Source organism: Leptodactylus fuscus, chromosome 11 (genome assembly GCF_031893055.1).
Source record: "Leptodactylus fuscus isolate aLepFus1 chromosome 11, aLepFus1.hap2, whole genome shotgun sequence".
NCBI classification, from domain to species: domain Eukaryota; kingdom Metazoa; phylum Chordata; class Amphibia; order Anura; family Leptodactylidae; genus Leptodactylus; species Leptodactylus fuscus.
Genome location: NC_134275.1, coordinates 3,967,959 through 3,991,116, shown reverse-complemented (window position 1 = coordinate 3,991,116; position 23,158 = coordinate 3,967,959). Strand labels below are relative to the sequence as shown.

Sequence of the window (23,158 nt, the reverse complement as noted above, 5' to 3'; positions counted from 1 at the left end):
CCATGTGACCACTACAGCCTATCACTGACCTCAGTACTGACGTGCCGTACACCCATGTGACCACTACAGCCTATCGCTCTCCTCAGTACTGACGTGCCGTACACCCATGTGACCACTACAGCCTATCGCTCTCCTTAGTACTGACGTGCCGTACACCCATGTGACCACTACAGCCTATCACTGACCTCAGCAGAGACGTGCCGTACACCCATGTGACCACTACAGCCTATCACTGACCTCAGTACTGACGTGCCGTACACCCATGTGACCACTACAGCCTATCGCTCTCCTTAGTACTGACGTGCCGTACACCCATGTGACCACTACAGCCTATCACTGACCTCAGTACTGACGTGCCGTACACCCATGTGACCACTACAGCCTATCGCTCTCCTCAGTACTGACGTGCCGTACACCCATGTGACCACTACAGCCTATCGCTCTCCTTAGTACTGACGTGCCGTACACCCATGTGACCACTACAGCCTATCACTGACCTCAGCAGAGACGTGCCGTACACCCATGTGACCACTACAGCCTATCACTGACCTCAGTACTGACGTGCCGTACACCCATGTGACCACTACAGCCTATCACTGACCTCAGTACTGACGTGCCGTACACCCATGTGACCACTACAGCCTATCGCTCTCCTTAGTACTGACGTGCCGTACACCCATGTGACCACTACAGCCTATCACTGACCTCAGTAGTGACGTGCCGTACACCCATGTGACCACTACAGCCTATCACTGACCTCAGTACTGACGTGCCGTACACCCATGTGACCACTACAGCCTATCGCTCTCCTTAGTACTGACGTGCCGTACACCCATGTGACCACTACAGCCTATCACTGACCTCAGCAGAGACGTGCCGTACACCCATGTGACCACTACAGCCTATCAGTGACCTCAGTACTGACGTGCCGTACACCCATGTGACCACTACAGCCTATCACTGACCTCAGTACTGACGTGCCGTACACCCATGTGACCACTACAGCCTATCACTGACCTCAGTAGTGACCTGCCGTACACTCATGTGACTACTACAGCCTATCACTGACCTCAGTACTGACGTGCCGTACACTCATGTGACTACTACAGCCTATCACTGACCTCAGTACTGACGTGCCGTACACCCATGTGACCACTACAGCCTATCACTGACCTCAGTACTGACGTGCCGTACACCCATGTGACCACTACAGCCTATCACTGACCTCAGTACTGACGTGCCGTACACCCATGTGACCACTACAGCCTATCAGTGACCTCAGTACTGACGTGCCGTACACCCATGTGACCACTACAGCCTATCACTGACCTCAGTAGTGACCTGCCGTACACCCATGTGACTACTACAGCCTATCAGTGACCTCAGTACTGACGTGCCGTACACCCATGTGACCACTACAGCCTATCGCTCTCCTCAGTACTGACGTGCCGTACACCCATGTGACCACTACAGCCTATCACTGACCTCAGTACTGACGTGCCGTACACCCATGTGACCACTACAGCCTATCAGTGACCTCAGCAGAGACGTGCCGTACACCCATGTGACCACTACAGCCTATCGCTCTCCTCAGTACTGACGTGCCGTACACCCATGTGACCACTACAGCCTATCGCTCTCCTTAGTACTGACGTGCCGTACACCCATGTGACCACTACAGCCTATCACTGACCTCAGCAGAGACGTGCCGTACACCCATGTGACCACTACAGCCTATCAGTGACCTCAGTACTGACGTGCCGTACACCCATGTGACCACTACAGCCTATCACTGACCTCAGTACTGACGTGCCGTACACCCATGTGACCACTACAGCCTATCAGTGACCTCAGCAGAGACGTGCCGTACACCCATGTGACCACTACAGCCTATCACTGACCTCAGTACTGACGTGCCGTACACCCATGTGACCACTACAGCCTATCACTGACCTCAGTACTGACGTGCTGTACACTCATGTGACTACTACAGCCTATCACTGACCTCAGTACTGACGTGCCGTACACCCATGTGACCACTACAGCCTATCACTGACCTCAGTACTGACGTGCCGTACACCCATGTGACCACTACAGCCTATCACTGACCTCAGCAGAGACGTGCCGTACACCCATGTGACCACTACAGCCTATCACTGACCTCAGCAGAGACGTGCCGTACACCCATGTGACCACTACAGCCTATCACTGACCTCAGTAGTGACCTGCCGTACACCCATGTGACCACTACAGCCTATCACTGACCTCAGTACTGACGTGCCGTACACCCATGTGACCACTACAGCCTATCACTGACCTCAGTACTGACGTGCCGTACACCCATGTGACCACTACAGCCTATCACTGACCTCAGCAGAGACGTGCCGTACACCCATGTGACCACTACAGCCTATCACTGACCTCAGTAGTGACCTGCCGTACACCCATGTGACTACTACAGCCTATCAGTGACCTCAGTACTGACGTGCCGTACACCCATGTGACCACTACAGCCTATCACTGACCTCAGTACTGACGTGCCGTACACCCATGTGACCACTACAGCCTATCACTGACCTCAGTACTGACGTGCCGTACACCCATGTGACCACTACAGCCTATCACTGACCTCAGTACTGACGTGCCGTACACCCATGTGACTACTACAGCCTATCAGTGACCTCAGTACTGACCTGCCGTACACCCATGTGACCACTACAGCCTATCACTGACCTCAGTACTGACGTGCCGTACACCCATGTGACCACTACAGCCTATCACTGACCTCAGTACTGACGTGCCGTACACCCATGTGACCACTACAGCCTATCACTGACCTCAGTACTGACGTGCCGTACACCCATGTGACTACTACAGCCTATCGCTCTCCTCAGTACTGACGTGCCGTACACCCATGTGACTACTACAGCCTATCACTGACCTCAGTACTGACGTGCCGTACACCCATGTGACCACTACAGCCTATCACTGACCTCAGTACTGACGTGCCGTACACCCATGTGACCACTACAGCCTATCAGTGACCTCAGTACTGACGTGCCGTACACCCATGTGACCACTACAGCCTATCACTGACCTCAGTACTGACGTGCCGTACACTCATGTGACTACTACAGCCTATCACTGACCTCAGTAGTGACCTGCCGTACACCCATGTGACCACTACAGCCTATCACTGACCTCAGTACTGACGTGCCGTACACCCATGTGACCACTACAGCCTATCACTGACCTCAGTACTGACCTGCCGTACACCCATGTGACCACTACAGCCTATCAGTGACCTCAGCAGAGACGTGCCGTACACCCATGTGACCACTACAGCCTATCACTGACCTCAGTACTGACGTGCCGTACACCCATGTGACCACTACAGCCTATCACTGACCTCAGTAGTGACCTGCCGTACACTCATGTGACCACTACAGCCTATCACTGACCTCAGCAGAGACGTGCCGTACACCCATGTGACCACTACAGCCTATCACTGACCTCAGTACTGACGTGCCGTACACCCATGTGACCACTACAGCCTATCACTGACCTCAGTACTGACCTGCCGTACACCCATGTGACCACTACAGCCTATCACTGACCTCAGTACTGACCTGCCGTACACCCATGTGACCACTACAGCCTATCACTGACCTCAGTAGTGACCTGCCGTACACCCATGTGACCACTACAGCCTATCACTGACCTCAGTACTGACCTGCCGTACACCCATGTGACTACTACAGCCTATCACTGACCTCAGTACTGACCTGCCGTACACCCATGTGACCACTACAGCCTATCACTGACCTCAGTACTGACGTGCCGTACACCCATGTGACCACTACAGCCTATCACTGACCTCAGTACTGACGTGCCGTACACCCATGTGACCACTACAGCCTATCACTGACCTCAGCAGAGACGTGCCGTACACCCATGTGACCACTACAGCCTATCACTGACCTCAGTAGTGACCTGCCGTACACCCATGTGACTACTACAGCCTATCAGTGACCTCAGTACTGACGTGCCGTACACCCATGTGACCACTACAGCCTATCACTGACCTCAGTACTGACGTGCCGTACACCCATGTGACCACTACAGCCTATCAGTGACCTCAGTACTGACCTGCCGTACACCCATGTGACCACTACAGCCTATCACTGACCTCAGTACTGACGTGCCGTACACCCATGTGACCACTACAGCCTATCACTGACCTCAGTACTGACGTGCCGTACACCCATGTGACCACTACAGCCTATCACTGACCTCAGTACTGACGTGCCGTACACCCATGTGACCACTACAGCCTATCACTGACCTCAGTACTGACGTGCCGTACACCCATGTGACCACTACAGCCTATCAGTGACCTCAGCAGAGACGTGCCGTACACCCATGTGACCACTACAGCCTATCACTGACCTCAGTACTGACGTGCCGTACACCCATGTGACCACTAGAGCCTATCGCTCTCCTCAGTACTGATGTGCCGTACACCCATGTGACCACTACAGCCTATCACTGACCTCAGCAGTGACGTGCCGTACACCCATGTGACCACTACAGCCTATCACTGACCTCAGCAGTGACGTGCCGTACACCCATGTGACCACTACAGCCTATCACTGACCTCAGCAGTGACGTGCCGTACACCCATGTGACCACTACAGCCTATCACTGACCTCAGTACTGACGTGCCGTACACCCATGTGACCACTACAGCCTATCACTGACCTCAGTACTGACGTGCCGTACACCCATGTGACCACTACAGCCTATCGCTCTCCTCAGTACTGACGTGCCGTACACCCATGTGACCACTACAGCCTATCACTGACCTCAGTACTGACGTGCCGTACACCCATGTGACCACTACAGCCTATCACTGACCTCAGTACTGACGTGCCGTACACCCATGTGACCACTACAGCCTATCACTGACCTCAGCAGAGACGTGCCGTACACCCATGTGACCACTACAGCCTATCGCTCTCCTCAGTACTGACGTGCCGTACACCCATGTGACCACTACAGCCTATCACTGACCTCAGTACTGACGTGCCGTACACCCATGTGACTACTACAGCCTATCACTGACCTCAGTACTGACGTGCCGTACACCCATGTGACCACTACAGCCTATCACTGACCTCAGTACTGACGTGCCGTACACCCATGTGACCACTACAGCCTATCAGTGACCTCAGTACTGACGTGCCGTACACCCATGTGACCACTACAGCCTATCACTGACCTCAGTACTGACGTGCCGTACACTCATGTGACTACTACAGCCTATCACTGACCTCAGTAGTGACCTGCCGTACACCCATGTGACCACTACAGCCTATCACTGACCTCAGTACTGACGTGCCGTACACTCATGTGACTACTACAGCCTATCACTGACCTCAGTAGTGACCTGCCGTACACCCATGTGACTACTACAGCCTATCACTGACCTCAGTAGTGACCTGCCGTACACCCATGTGACCACTACAGCCTATCACTGACCTCAGTACTGACGTGCCGTACACCCATGTGACCACTACAGCCTATCACTGACCTCAGTAGTGACCTGCCGTACACCCATGTGACTACTACAGCCTATCACTGACCTCAGTACTGACGTGCCGTACACCCATGTGACCACTACAGCCTATCACTGACCTCAGTACTGACGTGCCGTACACCCATGTGACCACTACAGCCTATCACTGACCTCAGTACTGACGTGCCGTACACCCATGTGACCACTACAGCCTATCACTGACCTCAGTACTGACCTGCCGTACACCCATGTGACCACTACAGCCTATCACTGACCTCAGTAGTGACCTGCCGTACACCCATGTGACCACTACAGCCTATCACTGACCTCAGTACTGACCTGCCGTACACCCATGTGACTACTACAGCCTATCACTGACCTCAGTACTGACCTGCCGTACACCCATGTGACTACTACAGCCTATCACTGACCTCAGTACTGACCTGCCGTACACCCATGTGACTACTACAGCCTATCACTGACCTCAGTACTGACCTGCCGTACACCCATGTGACCACTACACACAAGAACCACTGAGGTCAGCGATTGGCCATACATACGTTTTTTGGCTACTTAAGAAATTATTGCATTCAGGTGATAAACTCGTTTCCAAATATCTTGCAACTTGGCTGTCCTGACATGGGAACCTATCGCCAGTAATGACCACGCCACTTTGTAGGTATATGTAGAAGTAGGAATGACGGCCATCTCTGTACGGACGCCCAATGCACTGTCTTGGCATCCAGTTGCGGCTAGTTACGTGGAAAAGTCGCAGGGCGGATAAGGTTTCCGCTGTGTGCACATACCCTTACAGTTCCACATAAAACTGAAAAATCTTCGCCCATTTGCTTTACTCAGTGGCCGTGTGATTCTGCAGGTAAAAGCTCTAGCCGCTCGGGGCGTCCGGTCACTGCAGGGCTCGGCCATGTCTATCCAGTAGAGTATTACATAAGCTAACGCGCTCTCACGTATGGGGGTGTCGGAGTCCCCTCATACTTGCCCTGTGGTCCGGTCTCTATACTGTAATATGTATTGTCTATGTCTTATGTGCAGTACGTAGAAGCTTTCTGATATTTCCAGTGTTTCATGATGTGCAAATGGCGGTTTATTGTTGTTACCAATGACGGATACGTATCCTGCACCATGTTAGATGGAGTTGCTCCTCACCGATGATATAAGACGCCGACCGTCTTGCCCAGTAAACCCTTTGATTCCACTTTTAGCTTCCTAATTAAGCAGCAACCAATCACATCACAGCTTTCATTGTGTATTCTGCATTTCAAAAATGAAAGCTGTGTTCTGGTTGGTTGCTATAGACAGCATAGTAACAGGGCTCATCCAGGAGCCGCAATATGTATGATGTGGATAATAATGGCAGCCATAATACAATCTACAGGGCTTCCTATTAAGGGGCTGATGGGATAGACGATGCCCTTGTCTCTATAGTACCGATCAGTCCATAGGTCACTACAGACAAGCTAATGTAAGATGGCGGCCGTGGACAACAAGGGCAAGTGTCATCCAGGGCCCAGTAAAGTGAAGCAGCAGACTCTAGGCTGTACATGTAATGCAGGATATATGCCTCAGACATGGCCGCTTACTAACACTGTTTCCTCCTGTAGGTTGGGACCACATACAAACCATTGATTCCTTATTGAGGAAAGGTGGATACAAAGCTGCAATCAGTAATGACTTCAGGAAAACTATTAAACTGACCAGGTATGGCCGCCCCGAGGTGCCCATGGGCCGCGTCCTCCTCAGCGTGCTGACAGATTGCTAAAGTTCACAATGAATTCTGTCCCAGCAAGTCGTGAACAGACCCGCCATTGTGTGACATAGAGAAGCATTTATACCGCGCGCGCCCTATACTTGTCCTTGTCTTAAGATTTCAGCAAGTAATGGTGTCATGAACTTTACAGTTTTCCTTCTGGGTTCCTCATAAGTTTTAGGAGCTCTGCTTGCAGTCACTCAGGGCGGGTTCACACCTGCGCCCGGTCTCCGCTTTGTGGGTTTCAGTCTTCTGTCCCGAGAAACTGGACAGGAGACGGAAACCTGGAGGTCAGTTTTTAAACCCATTCACTTGAATGGGTTTGCAAAGTGACCGCCCGTGAGCGTCTTCTGCCGTTTTTTTTTATCAGGGTGCAAAGTCGGACATGTAGGACCTTGTCCGCGGAGAGCAGAAGACGCCCACGGGTGGACACTTTGCAAACCCATTCAAGCGAATGGGTTTAAAAACTGACCACTGGGTTTCCATCTCCCGTCCGGGTTCTCGGGGCAGAAGTTGGAAACCCGCAAAGTGGAGACTGGGTGTTTATGGTGCAATAAGAATGCCAGCACTCATCCCAAAGTGTATTCATAGCCCCCCCATGCTGATAGTCTTCTGTATCGGGGTTCTTCCATTATTGACCAGTCGTCTCCTTTCCATGTGACGCTACAGATTGGCCATCCCCAGTACCGCCATATAATATATGTAGTCAGTGCCTCGATCCTACAGTAATATATGGCTGGCCGTGCAGGTCGCTGTAATTTCATGGTTCTATCTGTGTCTATGTATGCTATATACACACAGTGACTCCTATACAAACCTACTAGACTACGTGACCTCAGTGAAAGTCTGGCGGGTGCGGAGATAGTAAAGCTCTCTTAGTGCGGGGGATTAGCCGTGTTAGCCGGGGCCCGTATACTTTTGACACGTAGAGTGTAAGCCTGCATCCAGCGCGCTCGTGTCACCGGGGCTGCCCTTGTCCTGCCCTGACCTACATTCACAGACTTCATTAGTTGCCAAGCTGTTGGTTAAGTTTCGTTGCAGCGGGGGATTTTGCTGACGGCTCAGCTTACTGATCTGAATCAGGTTTTCTTTACATTACCTATACTCTCTGTAAGGCGATCTATGGGTTACGATATCTGTCCTTTAACGGGCTGAATGCAAGGGCTTTATTAATGAAACCTTAAATATCATCCGTCCTAGGGAGGTCCGAACACTCACCCCTGTCCACGTTACTTAAGGAGGTTATGGTGGGGGGTAGAGAAAATCCAAATGCATCGGAATCGGAAAAGTGGAGCCTAAAAGAGTCTGAAGGATCACCAAACCTAGAAATAATGGGAACCGTATACAGGAGACTATCTATCCCTCACTGTTTAATTCAAAGACTGACAAAAGCACTGGGTGTCCCCTGTGTCCTCCTTGTAGATGGGGCGACTGTGCACTCAGGTGACCAGGGCTGCATTCACAAGAAGGAGGCGTCCAATCCCCTATTAACTAGAGACAGGGTGGGGGAGGGGCGGGTAACAGGCTTATTAGACAAGGCACAGCAGGGAGGCTCCGGCCAGTGGTCTTACAACTGAACCGGGGTCAATGAGAGAAGGAAGACGGCACAGCGGAGTCTCAAGGAGATGATTTATTTTATATATTTCTCAGGTTTTATAGCCTTCAGTATGAACTAGGACCTAGAAAATAGTCAATCCTTTTCCAGTGTGTTGGGTCCGTGTAGCATTATAGTGTATTATATAGTCTGTTCGGGTCCATATAGCAGTGTAGTGTATTATATAGTCTATTTGGGTCCATGTAGCAGTGTAGTGTATTATATAGTCTATTTGGGTCCATGTAGCAGTGTAGTGTATTATATAGTCTATTTGGGTCCGTATAGCAGTATAGTGTATTATATATAGTCTATTTGGGTCCGTATAGCAGTGCAGTGTATTATATATAGTCTATTTGGGACCGTATAGCAGTGTAGTGTATTATATATAGTCTATTTGGGTCCATGTCATATTGTAGTGTATTATACAGTCTATTTGGGTCCATATAGCAGTGTAGTATATTATATAGTCTATATGGGTCCGTATAGCAGTGTAATGTATTACCCAGTCTATTTGGGTCCATATAGCAGTGTAGTGTATTATATAGTCTATATGGGTCCGTATAGCAGTGTAATGTATTACACAGTCTATTTGGGTCCATATAGCGGTATATTGTATTATACAGTCTATTTGGGTCCATGTTGAATCACCAGTATATACACCGTGTGCCGCGTCTAACCTGCATTATATTGTCCCCTTGTGTCTCCCCCGTGCAGATACCGCAGTGAGAAGATGACAATGAGCTACGCCGAGTACCTTTCCCACCGTCAGCACCACCACTTTCAGAATGGCATCGGGCACCCCCTCCCACCCTACAACCATTATTCCTGACACTGAGCCGCATGACCAGTCACTAGACCTGTCCGCAGAACTCTTCCCCGGGGACCCGGCTCCCTCCTGGTCTAGCTATCTCTATTACTGTACCATTTTATGATGATTGTTTCCGTTGTCCTGCTTAGACTTTGCGCTAACCGGGGCAACGGGTGGGAAGACGTATTAAGTACCACAATGTTTTTCTATTTTTTATTAGACTTGTTTTGAGCTACTGAGTTTTTTGCAGCATCCTCCTCTATTCTCCTCCTTCTTACGTTATTTTACCGTTTTTTTGTGTTTTCGCTAACCTCTCTCCCTCCTGATCAGGGTTTTCTCAATGAATGTGGATGGAAGGACGTGTGTCTATAATGAAGGATCTGCGATCGGCGTTCTCTGCGTGCGCTTAGCTACTTCGCGTTTGGTACATATCATTAGCTTTGGTTTTTTTCTTTAACCCTTTCAGAGTAAGGGTTTTGTTGTTAGGGAACGATTTTTAGGGTTTTTTTTTTTTTTTTCTTGGCATTTCCATAATCTCATTTCTTCATTGGAGAATGGCGCGTGCGTTTTGCCTGGTTGCTCGTCCGTCAGACCAGCGTTACGTTGACTTCATCCATTTCCGTCTTTGGCTGTGACCTGATGTGTTTACAGATAATGGCAGCACAAGACATGGAGGCCTAAGGTGGAGAGGCTTCTATTTGTACCGGTCAGATGTTTTATACCCTACCTCAGAATCGCCTCGCAGTGTTAGATGCATTTACATGGTTAACGGTGTTTGGTTAGCAAATCTTGTTGTGTTACTGCTTTAATGCACAATGTTCTACCTATGTGGTGTGAGGTCCGTCATCCGTCACATCCCCATTCTGCATTTCTACCTTGCAATCTTTGCAAATGCCAAGCGGGGTCCGTGCTATGGAAAGCGTTCGCCATTGCTGCTTTATCTGTTGCAGATTGGGCTCGATCCGGCCCAACTACGGTAGCAGCGGAGAGTCTGAGTTGTCCGTCATGTCACTACTATTAAGGTATCACCTACCCATAGGTAATGCGTCTGATCACTGGGGTGCCACCATTGTCCCAGGCGAGATCCGTGCTACGCTGAAACTGTTGCACCAGTCGTATGGGAGTGTGGGTAGGTAATACCTTGTTCATGTGGGGCCGCCCCTTTAAGGAACCATCTTGGCTCTTTTAGTTTTGGAGGAAAGCGAGCAGGTTGTCGACTCGTTGGCCTGGAATGTGCGTTTTGTAGAAATCCAACTTTCCTTTTCTCCTGCTCAAGTGCCATTAGCCTTCTCATAGCTTTACCGATCTGTCGGGCACGGAGTTGGTAGACTTCGGTCATCGCGGCCAGCACTGTTGCCGGTGACGCGGCCGCTTTTGCATGCTGGAACCATTAGCGTGGGTGAAGAGCATTGCAGTAGAGTGAGGTTATTGAGGCTTTTTAGGTTTGCGGGTCCGTAATGGCGGCCATTGTAGCCAGAGAGGCTTATACTGAGACAGCATCATAAGCCGTTCTTGCTGCAGGGGGTTGGTTGGCTCTTCAGCGGTTCCTTCATCCACATCATTTGCTCCAAAAAATTGTCGGGGAGCGTCCCCCACCCCTCCCCCGCCCCCATTTGGATGCCTTAAATAATTCACATGCTGCCAGCACCGACTGCAGAGGAGATATTGTGGTGTCTGAGCGGCTTCCAAAGTTTGTCAGACCAATACATTGTAGGTTCTCTTGGTAACGGGAGATGCTGGGATGTCATTTTTTTATTTTCTTTTTGAAGTCTCTCCGTTCCCCCCCATACTCAGGTGCGCGGAGTTGATCTATTTCTACCCTTTATCATGCGACATTCAGGGGGGCTGTAATGGGGTCTCCGGCGAGGCCTCTACTACCCATCCCCCCTCTCCTAAACAAAGTGAGCACAAGTCAAATCATGATTTTTTGCTGCAAAAAATGTCTTCTTTTTACCAATACCGGCACAGCAAAACCGATTTGTTTTTTGATTTTGTTGGCGCGGGTTGCGACTTTCGTTCACGAACAAGCTTTAGAATTTCCTTTTTTCTCTTTTTTAAAGTCTATGTATTTAAAGGTGCTACTCATCCCTTGCACAAGGTCCCGTGACTGGTCATGCCAACTCAAGATCATATCAGATTTTTACTAATTCTCGATATATGCAGATGTTCTACAGATGTTTCTTACTCGTGTAATAATGAGATATTGATGAAATGCCAATCCTGCAGGTTCTGATAGTACAAGGTCAGCAATACTTCCCAGCATGGCTTAGGGGAGATCGAAACAAAAAAAAAAAACACAAAAAAGGATTGTTTGTGTGTCCTTTTTGTATACAGCTTAGTGCAAAAATGCATCTGTCTCTTAGTAGCTGTCAATTATCTTAAAAACAAAATCTAAAGCTGGTTATACAACTGGGACGGTGCATTATATCTGCAGCCCGAGTCTGAACCTTCAGGCGTTGATGCCACGGGCCCTGATATTTCACATCACACAAGATGAGATCTGGTTCCTGAATCCATTCTCGAGACGTTCGCTGGTCACATTGGTCCCCTTCCCTCCACCAAACAGCCAAGCATCAATTCACATGCAACAGACTTGTTGCAGAAAGCCTTGTCCAGCCCCCTGAATGGGGTTGTTTTGGCAGCAAACACAATTTTTAGGTAGACAGGGCAGTGACGGGTTCCTGCAACACATCTGGTCCTGCACCTTGATCCTCTTTGGGCCATCCATAGTAGTTCCTTAGAAGTTAATGGAGCACCCAGCTGCTCCAGTCCTACAAGGACACCGTCGTCCCTTACCAATGTGGTATTTTGTATACTGTCCTTTGGGTAGGAGGTCATTTAAAGTGATCAGGTCACCCCTTTAACATTTGGTTAAGGTGGGTATTACTGGCTCGTTCTCCTGACCGACAGATGGGGAGTTATAGAAATGGCCAAATGTCTGTTCTACTGTGATAGAGGTGAATGGAGGAAACATGGCGGCTTTCTGTAGTTCTATACGTCTATGGGTGTTACGGACACCTTGTAGAGCGGCCACGTTTTGCTGTTTCCATAACCCCCAACCAGAGCCCGGGCCATTCCCATCTCCGTCATGAACATTATTCTCACCCCAAAGGTTTGGGATTTTCCCCCGCCCCACCTGGATAACCACGGGTGTGAGGATCTTCTCCAAACAGCTTCCTGACCCCCATGTGTTGGTGGAAGGGGATAGTAGTTACCGCTCCGTTTATTGGCATCGGCCTGATGGGTTAATGCACCGTAGACCACACGGCAGTGACCTCCATGATCCTAGATGGACCCCATGTAGCACCTCCACCATGCACATAACTGACAATTACAGAACCAGTCTGAATAGGGTCTATAAGATGGTCTCCCATGGTCCTTGTGACCAGTCAGAAGCAAACAGAGAATCCAGCTATGCAATTACATTCACCGCTTCCTTTTAATTTTGGTTTTATGTGCGCCTTCTGCAAATTTTTACTTTATTATTATTATTATTTGTAGATGTTTTAGATGCCGCACCGTAGCTGGAATCACTAGTGTCCCTGTTTTATCCTAATCTTGCAGAGAATGTATGCATTTTAATCCACGTTGGTCCGGGCACCTTTTAACCCTGCGGCTGCCCTTGAAGTCTTAACCTCTGCTGCTTTGCCTCTCCCAGATTTCCCAGATTTCTTTAGGTTTGCAGACTACCTTCTGTTCACACCATCTCTGCTGCTAAGGAAAGGCCCCCGCACGGTGCAATGCTGCTGTATAGAGGAGGCCTGCACGGAAAAAAAAAAGCACAGACAAGCACCAATCCTCCATAGTGACCCCGACCGGCACAACAGCGGCCCCCAGACCTAATGCACCTTGCCCTCGTATAACCATCTTCTTAGTGCTCGTCTTCAATTGTGCAGGTTTCTTAAAAAAAATTAACAAATAGTAAATCTGTCCGAGATTAGATTTCATCTCTTGTATGTTAGACCAAACCAAAGAAACCTCTGGCCATACGTTCAATGCTGCTCCTTAAAGCCTTTACGTTCTATCTAACGATCCTGCAGGATTATAATGTGTTCATTTTTTTTTTTTTTTTTTTAATTTTTTGTACAGTTTCTAACAATTTTTTTTTTTTTTCTAGTGATGTTAAAGTGAATCAAGTTTATTTGAGGAGACTGGAAAAAAAAATGCATCCTCTGTATAAATAAACTGATTTTTTTTTTTTTTTTCGTTTTTTTGGGGTTTTTTGTTTTTTTTTTTCGTCTACGGAGCCCTTCTTGTGTGCCTCTGAGAATTAAAGGGTTTCTACGTTACATTCATTCTTAAGACCAGCAATGATTCTTTCTATAAGAATTTTTTTTTTTTTTTTTTTACCGTTCTGGGGGGGGAAAAAAAATATAAAAATAAAAATCGTAAAAAAATAAAAATAATAAAAAAAAAAATTCTATCTATAAATATAAACACTTTGCGCTGGACCCAGTAACTAAAAAGCTGGTTGAAAAACGCACTGAGAAAACGAAAAACTTTTTGTATAAAACGTACAGATGACTGTTTTTGTATCTCAAAAGTTGATTCTTTTTTCAGAAAAATTTTTTGGGGATCTAGTTTCTAAGTTTAAGTGTTTTTTTTTTTTTTTTTTGTTTAAATATGTTACAGAAGAAGTTGCTTTGACTTATATATCACCAGCTTTTGATGTCAAATGCGTTGGTGATCACCTTCGCGGCTCGAGATCCTCGGAACGCATTGTAGAGCAATGTCTTGTGGGTTTCTTCAGCGACGAAGGGCCTCTGTCCTCTGGGCCGCGTCGGCTGCCTGGCGTAGCGGCGAGCCCAGGATTTCTCTACTTATTAACCTTGATTACAAATTCCAATGAATGACATCACGGAGTCCCCGCCCCCGCTCCTTTCCATTATACTAGATCCTTCCCTCCACATATAGTTGCTATTAGTGTAAAACTGTTATAATGGGCATTTTATTATGATAGGTAAGGTTACAAAAAAAGGTAAAAACGGAGAAAAGGCAAAAAAAAAAAATACAATAAAATTCTATATATAGAAGGTTATTTGTGGGTCTGTGAGCTATGGCTGTGGAAAGATATTGTAGTAGTTTTAACACTATTGTTACCTTTTAAATTACCCAAATAAAATATGGAAAAAAGACCGACCGCTGCCGTTCTTGACTTTCATTATTGGGGGCGTTTGGTTGGGGATGTCTCTTGGAAGACTCGAGTAATGCCGGAGGGTCGGTGAATACTGATGTGTGAAATAATGTGGAAAGAATATACAAATCTGACTTCCATGATGTAATTAGGAAGACAGTGTCTCAGACAAACAGACCTATAGAGGGCGCTCACTGTGCAAATCTGTCTTCCATGATGTAATTAGGAAGACAGTCTGTCAAGCAACCTATAGAGGTCCCTTTAACATCATGCCCGACCTTCTCAGAGGCCTTTGTTTGCAATGATGTCGGGATTATATCAGATACAGTCTCTCAGCCAAGGACAGCCGTTTCGATGTGTTTGCATCTCATCAGCTTGGTGCAGAGAGGACTGATCTGGCAGAGGTGAGAGGCTTAGACAGGGTTGAGGGGATATCGTCACTCCATATGTGAAATAATAGTAAGGGTAAGTTCATTTCGGGTTTTTTTGGTCCGGAACCTCCAGACCAAAAACTGGGTAGCCGCGACTGAAAGCCAGTGCACTGCACCGACATCCAGCCGCGCACTCTGCTCCGGATCAGGCCCAAATGAATGGTCCTAGTCCGGAGGAGAAAGCGTCTTCAGGACGAATCGCGAGGCGAAACGGCCTGAAGAATGAGCATGTCGCTGCTTTTTCTGGGAGCCGGAACTAAGACCTGAACGGCCCCCTTTGATTTCAATGGGAGCCGTCTTTTTGGTCAGGATTTTGAGGCGGATACGGCCTCAAAATCCTGACCAAAATACTCCATGTGAGCTTACCCTAAGGCCCCACGTTGCAGAAACGCAGATTTTGTTGCATTTTTTTTTTAGCCAAAGCCAAGAAAGAGACTATAAGAGGAATAGGAGACTTCTAGAAAGTTCTTCTAAGTCCTTCTGCTCAATCTAATTCTGGTTTTGGCTCAAAAAAACGCAACAAATAAATCTGCATTTCCGCAACATGGGGCTTCGGCCCTACTTCAGCCTTTTCTTGGAACAGAAGACTGGTGGCCAGCCATTAGGATATCAGATTATTGGGGGCCTACAGGGGCCACAGCACGTATTGGCCTGTTCACAAGATATTCCCTTGACATTAGGGCAGAATTCTTAAAACTGCTTTTTGTTCCCAGCAGGTACAAGGCTCAGCTGATTTATCGAGAGGTTCCTGCATCTTCATATTCTACATACTATATCTGTTTTTGGGCATTTTTTTAGTACATAAACTTAACATTAAAGCCGCCCCCCTTTTTGGGGCGATGCTTTCATATTTAAGGAGGTGTCCTGATTCTCCCCCAAGAGCAGATATTCGGTATATTGAGTTTCCGCATGTACATTTGTAGCAGATATATACTGTCTGTGATATAATCGGCATCCGTGGCTTGCAAAACCAGTTCAGATGTGGGGCGCCTGCGCGGGTTTTGACACAGAGACGTGGCCAGCCACGTCTCTCTCTGGTCAAAAGCCGCCTGCCACGACCATCGCAGTCACGGCTTTCCCCTCCTATGTCAGCTCAAATGAATGAGCCGACATAGGAGGGTGCTGCGGTCCAGTGCGCCACGGCTTCCGCCTGAACAAAGGACATGTTGCTTCTTTTCTCCGCTAGCAGCAGCCCGCCGCTAGTGGAAAAAAGCAGCCCGGCGGTCTACATAAACCACCATTGTAAAGGGGCGGATTTTGAAGAGAAATCCGCTGTCAAAATCCGCCCCTTTGTTCATGTGTGAACAAGCCCTAATAGGTGCATGTGAATATAACCATTTAAGAATGGAGACCTGCTTTAAAATGAACGGGTGCACATGCAATCTGTTATTAACACGGACATTACACATCTGTAACCGTGCACATGTGAATAAGCCCTTGTTCTCATTTGCACTCTGACGTGTATATGGAAGCCGGGGAACAAAGCCAGCGCCCCTCCCAGAAGTCCTTGTGTATCCGTGTGCCATGTATGATACAGCTTCTCTTCATATACACTCACTGTTATTTGTATCCATGTGCCGTGTAATAGGATACGAAGTGTCTGTCTACTGAATGAAAGTGAAAAACAAACAAATTCCTTCCTTGTGCTAACAATGGGTTAATGATACTCGGCTTATTCCCGCCGCTTCCCTTTGCTCTGTACGTTCCCCGTGGACAGAGGTTCATGTTAATAATTGGTTTCCTTCAGATTTCCCATTCTTTAGTGTTACTTAGTAACAAGTCGGCAGCATTGATTGGATCTCACAAGCAGTTTTTTTGGGAAAAGTGCCATTGCCGTTATTGATGTAGTTCTCCAAGCCGAGGCCAGAAGTGGCGGGAAGGAGAAAGTCAGTTCCTTCTTTGGAATCCTCTTCTGGCTTTGGCTCAAAAGAAATTATTAAAAAAGAAAATCTTCTTGCATATAACATAATATAACCTATAACATAATATATCACATCTGCACATGATGGATTCCCTCCTTTGTGTCCTGTAGTCGCTGATCAGCGCTGGACCAACTTCCCTGATAAATAATCTGCAAGATGGCCGCTCTCGCCTGATATTAGGGGTTTCTTGGTTCTGGGTTTTTTGTGTTGTGGCTCCTCTTCAGGTATCAGCGCAGACCTCCTGTAGCATCTGGATTTCGAAGGTCGACGTCCACATGTGATGTCCAGAGTAACAAACCTCCCCATACGACGGGGTCTAATATTGTTTTCTCAGAAAAGAGGGCTGGGGATTATTTTCTAGGAGTCTGTTCCGATTTGCTTCGGACGAATCTTGTAAAGTGCTTAGGGTGAGTCACCCTGACTTAATGGTGCAGGATCAGCAGATCATAACCTTACTGACCCTCTCCCTAAACACTGTGTGTGGCCCCGGGCCCCCTTCTTGCTCTTCTGCTTGCCTATGTGAGATCGAGCAGTGATGGCCCCTGACATATGGTCACGTAGGTAGTCAAGCCCACTGCATAGTAGTAGCCAGGAGGTGTCATGCAGATGGTGGACATGGGGGGCAGGAGGAAGGTCTGGGTAGTGGGGGAGCAAATGTTGCACTGCCATGGCGGGAGGAAGGGGGACGATCGGGAGCAACGCTGTACCTCTTCTCCATCTCCTGACACAACCTAGTGCTTGGAGGCCCTGACTGTAACTAGGGCTCATTTTGGGAGAAACAGGGCAGTTAAAATGATTACTTTTCCTAAATGACTCTACCCCCTACCTCTTACACTCCTGAGAGCAAAACCAGACAAGGGGGGAATTTAAATGGAAGAAGAAAAAATGCACCAAGAAGGATTTGTTGGAATTCAATGAAATGTGTGAATATAATGATGAAATAAGTAAGAAATGACAATATTGGATTGAAAGGAGAAGTTTATTGGGGAAAACTTTACAACTGAAAGGAGGCTCCTAGTCCCCTGTTAGGCGATGATTTGGTTGGGCACGGAGGCATCCAGGTATCATGGTCTCCTGCAGCAGATCTGCCCCACAGCTGGTCCTGTAAGGTTTCTAAAGCGGGTGTCCCATAGATCCTCGATTGGCAATAAAGCTGGTGACCGGGCAGGCCAAGGAAGTGTATCAAGACATTCCTGGGAAACCCTTGTTGTGGATGGGTGAGCATTATCCTGATGAGTTAGAAGCCATGAGAGGTAACACATCCTATGGAGAACTACCTGATAACAGCAGCAATCTGCAACAATACAAGGTCTCCTACTATTGCCATACACCTTCCATATCATGGCAGTGCCCCAATAGGGTAACTGCATGCCCAAAATGCATCATACCTAAACTAGACCAAATACAACTGCACATGGCCCTGTCTACCAAGCCAGTGGAATCAAGTGGCAAAATGAATTCTCACTGCATGTTGCGTTACCCGCTCTCCTGAGCCCATTCAGTTACTAATCCACTATATCCCTGGGACAGCCCTGGTAAATCTCTGCTGTTACACCGTCGCCATTTACTTGTATGGGGGCTCCCTGGCTGTGCAGCTATTAGTGGCCCCATTCACTGGAGAGGATTTGTGGCAGTTCCTTTGCATGTAGCTAATCCTTAAAGGGGTTGTCCAGGCAAAAATGCACAACCCATAAAACTTGTAAATCAAGCAGGGGCACTGGAAAATAAAAAAACAATAAATCAAACTCCCCGGTGTCCTCCCATGCATCCCGGTTCTTCGGCTCCGGCGGTGTCTTTCAGAGCTGTTGAAGCCGATGATTGGCCGTTTTCTACTGTCAGGTGGGCGGTCCTTAAAATATTAGCATAATTGTTCTGAAACTAACGGAAATGACTACTTGAGAACGGTGGGGGCTACAGAAAAGATTCCAACCGTGCTGGAATCAGTGGAGCAGCAGATATTGAGCAATGCAAAGAGGTGGTGGCAGGACCTCAGTAAATGGTGCACTTGTGGCACTCCGGCTATCTCATGATAGAAACCGCCATATTTATAATCTACTAGCAGGAGGACGCGGCTTTGCACGGGTGCATTTTATTTTTGTTTGTGTAGTGGCCCCATAAGAATTGCCCAGTTTTGCACTCGCCTATTGTGTATGTCGTTTGTGTGTGTCCATAAGCGTCATGTGATCATGTGTATCTAAGTTTGGTTATCAGTAAGAAACCTGTGATCGGTTGTTATGGATACCTGGAGTAAAGCTGTGTGAATTTGTGGACCAGCGTCATCCGCAGCGCCCTGCCCCTTTAAAGCTGACCTACAGCTGGGTTGTTACGGAAACCTGGAGTAAAGCTCTGATGTGTGATGGTGTGTATTGAGCTTTGTATCTAATCTTCTGACGTGTGACACTGTGTGCTGGGCTGTGTATCTAATCCTCTGATGTGATGATCTGTGTATCTAATCCTCTGATGTGATGATCTGTGTATCTAATCCTCTGATGCATGATACCATGTGCTGAGCTGTGTATCTAATCCTCTGATGTGCTGAGCTGTGTATCTAATCCTCTGATGTGCTGAGCTGTGTATCTAATCCTCTGATGTGTGATACTATGTGCTGAGCTGTGTATCTAATCCTCTGATGTGTGATACTATGTGCTGAGCTGTGTATCTAATCCTCTGATGTGTGATACTGTGTGCTGAGCTGTGTATCTAATCCTCTGATGTGTGATACTATGTGCTGAGCTGTGTATCTAATCCTCTGATGTGTGATACTATGTGCTGAGCTGTGTATCTAATCCTCTGATGCATGATACTGTGCGCTGAGCTGTGTATCTAATCCTCTGATGTGTGTATATGACAGTTGGAAGTGAAAGACTTGCAGGTTTGTATTGACTATTGCAGGTCATTGTTTTGGGAATACTGTATCTCAGGAACGGTACGTCCGTGAGAGTTGAGACCTGGTCTAAAACCTTGCTGGACACCTAACGTATCTGTGTGCCAAACTTGGAGGAGATCGGTCCAGTCGTTTGGTTGCGCATAAAGAACACAGACAGACAGAAACTCATTTCTATACTGTATATGAGATGTAGCTCCTATAGACCTCATAGGTACAAGGCTTGTGAAGGGATTTTAAGAACATCTCCTCTAACATATTAACCCTCCAGCACAGATGAGTCTTTTGAGATGTCTTTAGATATTTGTACTTGGACTCGATGTCCTGTTTATAAAACTATTTGGATAGCCGGGGTGTCTGGGAAGACGTCTGAGTAATGAAGATGATGATGAATGTTCTTTCCCTTCAGCATTGTCTGCAGTCACCGCTCTGACTATCTACAGATCGTGGTACCCAAATGACGCGGGGAGAGGGTGCGTGGAATAGGAATTAGCGGCCGATGTCTCGCTCGCTTGCTCTCCAGTGATGGGAACTATTAATCTACTTGATATAAATCTGCTTTGCTGAAACCAATGCGAAGCTGTAACAGATGGCTGGAGGAATACAATGTGATAACAGGAGTTCAGAAACTTCTAGGAAGGGCCAGTGCTGTAATACTGTTCTGCCACAGCGCAACTATGGGGGCGACCCCGGGACCCCCAGCAAAACTGTGACTATGTCTGTGCACCCTACAATTGTAGGCCATATTCAACATGAAATCTGGGATATCTTTAAAGTCTTCTATCCTCTAGAGCAATAATTCCCAAACTTTCTGTGGCCGGGTGAAGACTCTCACTTAGGACTTCTCACATACCGGGCCGAGCGCCATTAGCAAAGTAAGTCCCTGGAACTGTATTCTGCTCTACTGTTCAGCTGTATTCTAAGTCTAACCTCCTCCCTACTCTCCTGTATACCGCCTCCCTATTCTCCCGTATGCCGCCTCCCTGATCTCCTGTATACCGCCTTCCTAATCTACTGTATACCGCCTCCCTGATCTCCTGTATACCGTCTCCCTACTCTCCTGTATACCTCCTCACTAATCTCCTGTATACCGCCTCCCTATTCTCCCGTATGCCGCCTCCCTATTCTCCCGTATACCGCCTCCCTAATCTACTGTATACCGCCTCCCTGATCTCCTGTATACCGTCTCCCTACTCTCCTGTATACCTCCTCACTAATCTCCTGTATACCGCCTCCCTATTCTCCCGTATGCCGCCTCCCTATTCTCCCGTATGCCGCCTCCCTATTCTCCCGTATACCGCCTCCCTATTCTCCTGTATGCCGCCTCCCTATTCTCCCATATACCGCCTCCCTATTCTCCCGTATGCCGCTTCCCTATTCTCCCATATACCGCCTCCCTACTCTCCTGTATGCCGCCTCCCTATTCTCCTGTATACCGCCTTCCTATTCTCCCGTATACCGCCTCCCTATTCTCCTGTATGCCGCCTCCCTATTCTCCCGTATGCCGCCTCCCTATTCTCCTGTATACCGCTTCCCTAATCTCCCGTATGCCGCCTCCCTATTCTCCTGTATACCGCTTCCCTAATCTCCTGTATGCCGCCTCCCTATTCTCCTGTATGCCGCCTGCCTAATCTCCTGTATGCCGCCTCCCTATTCTCCCGTATACCGCTTCCCTAATCTCCTGTATGCCGCCTCCCTATTCTCCCGTATGCCGCCTCCCTATTCTCCCGTATACCGCCTCCCTATTCTCCCGTATGCCGCCTCCCTATTCTCCCGTATACCGCCTCCCTATTCTCCTGTATGCCGCCTCCCTATTCTCCTGTATGCCGCCTCCCTATTCTCCCGTATACCGCCTCCCTACTCTCCTGTATGCCGCCTCCCTATTCTCCTGTATACCGCCTCCCTATTCTCCTGTATACCACCTCCCTATTCTCCTGTATACCGCCTCCCTACTCTCCCGTATACCGCTTCCCTATTCTCCCGTATACCTCCTCCCTATTCTCCCGTATGCCTCCTCCCTATTCTCCTGTATGCCGCCTCCCTATTCTCCCGTATACCGCCTCCCTATTCTCCCGTATGCCGCCTCCCTATTCTCCCATATACCGCCTCCCTATTCTCCCGTATACCGCCTCCCTATTCTCCCGTATGCCGCCTCCCTATTCTCCCGTATGCCGCCTCCCTATTCTCCTGTATGCCGCCTCCCTATTCTCCCGTATACCGCCTCCCTACTCTCCTGTATGCCGCCTCCCTATTCTCCTGTATGCCGCCTCCCTAATCTCCCGTATGCCGCCTCCCTATTCTCCCGTATACCGCTTCCCTATTCTTCTGTATGCCGCCTCCCTAATCTCCTGTATACCGCTTCCCTATTCTCCCGTATGCCGCCTCCCTAATCTCCCGTATACCGCCTCCCTATTCTCCCGTATGCCGCCTCCCTATTCTCCTGTATACCGCCTCCCTAATCTCCCGTATACCTCCTCCCTATTCTCCCGTATGCCGCTTCCCTATTCTTCTGTATGCCGCCTCCCTAATCTCCTGTATACCGCTTCCCTATTCTCCCGTATGCCGCCTCCCTAATCTCCCGTATACCGCTTCCCTATTCTCCCGTATACCGCCTCCCTATTCTCCCGTATACCGCCTCCCTATTCTCCTGTATGCCGCCTCCCTATTCTCCCGTATACCGCCTCCCTATTCTCCTGTATACCGCTTCCCTATTCTCCTGTATGCCGCCTCCCTATTCTCCTGTATACCGCCTCCCTATTCTCCCGTATGCCGCCTCCCTATTCTCCTGTATGCCGCCTCCCTATTCTCCTGTATGCCGCCTCCCTATTCTCCCGTATACCGCCTCCCTACTCTCCTGTATGCCGCCTCCCTATTCTCCTGTATACCGCCTCCCTATTCTCCTGTATACCGCCTCCCTACTCTCCCGTATACCGCTTCCCTATTCTCCCGTATGCCGCCTCCCTATTCTCCCGTATGCCGCCTCCCTATTCTCCCGTATGCCGCCTCCCTATTCTCCCGTATGCCGCTTCCCTATTCTCC

At 48.5% G+C, this 23,158-nt stretch overlaps 2 protein-coding genes across 2 annotated transcripts in view; one reads left to right on the top strand and one right to left on the bottom strand.

The window, feature by feature from the left end:
* Window positions 1-9,937, top strand: part of AMMECR1 (AMMECR nuclear protein 1) — a 93,308-nt gene extending 83,371 nt beyond the window's left edge. The window contains exons 6-7 of the mRNA XM_075259460.1: window positions 7,201-7,297; window positions 9,655-9,937. Of these exons, the coding sequence (XP_075115561.1) occupies window positions 7,201-7,297; window positions 9,655-9,769 (212 nt within the window). The 3' untranslated portion in view covers window positions 9,770-9,937. The remainder of the gene's footprint in view (window positions 1-7,200; window positions 7,298-9,654) is intronic.
* TMEM164 (transmembrane protein 164) overlaps window positions 1-23,158 on the bottom strand; it is a 322,941-nt gene that overhangs the window by 262,332 nt on the left and 37,451 nt on the right. The window lies entirely within an intron of this gene.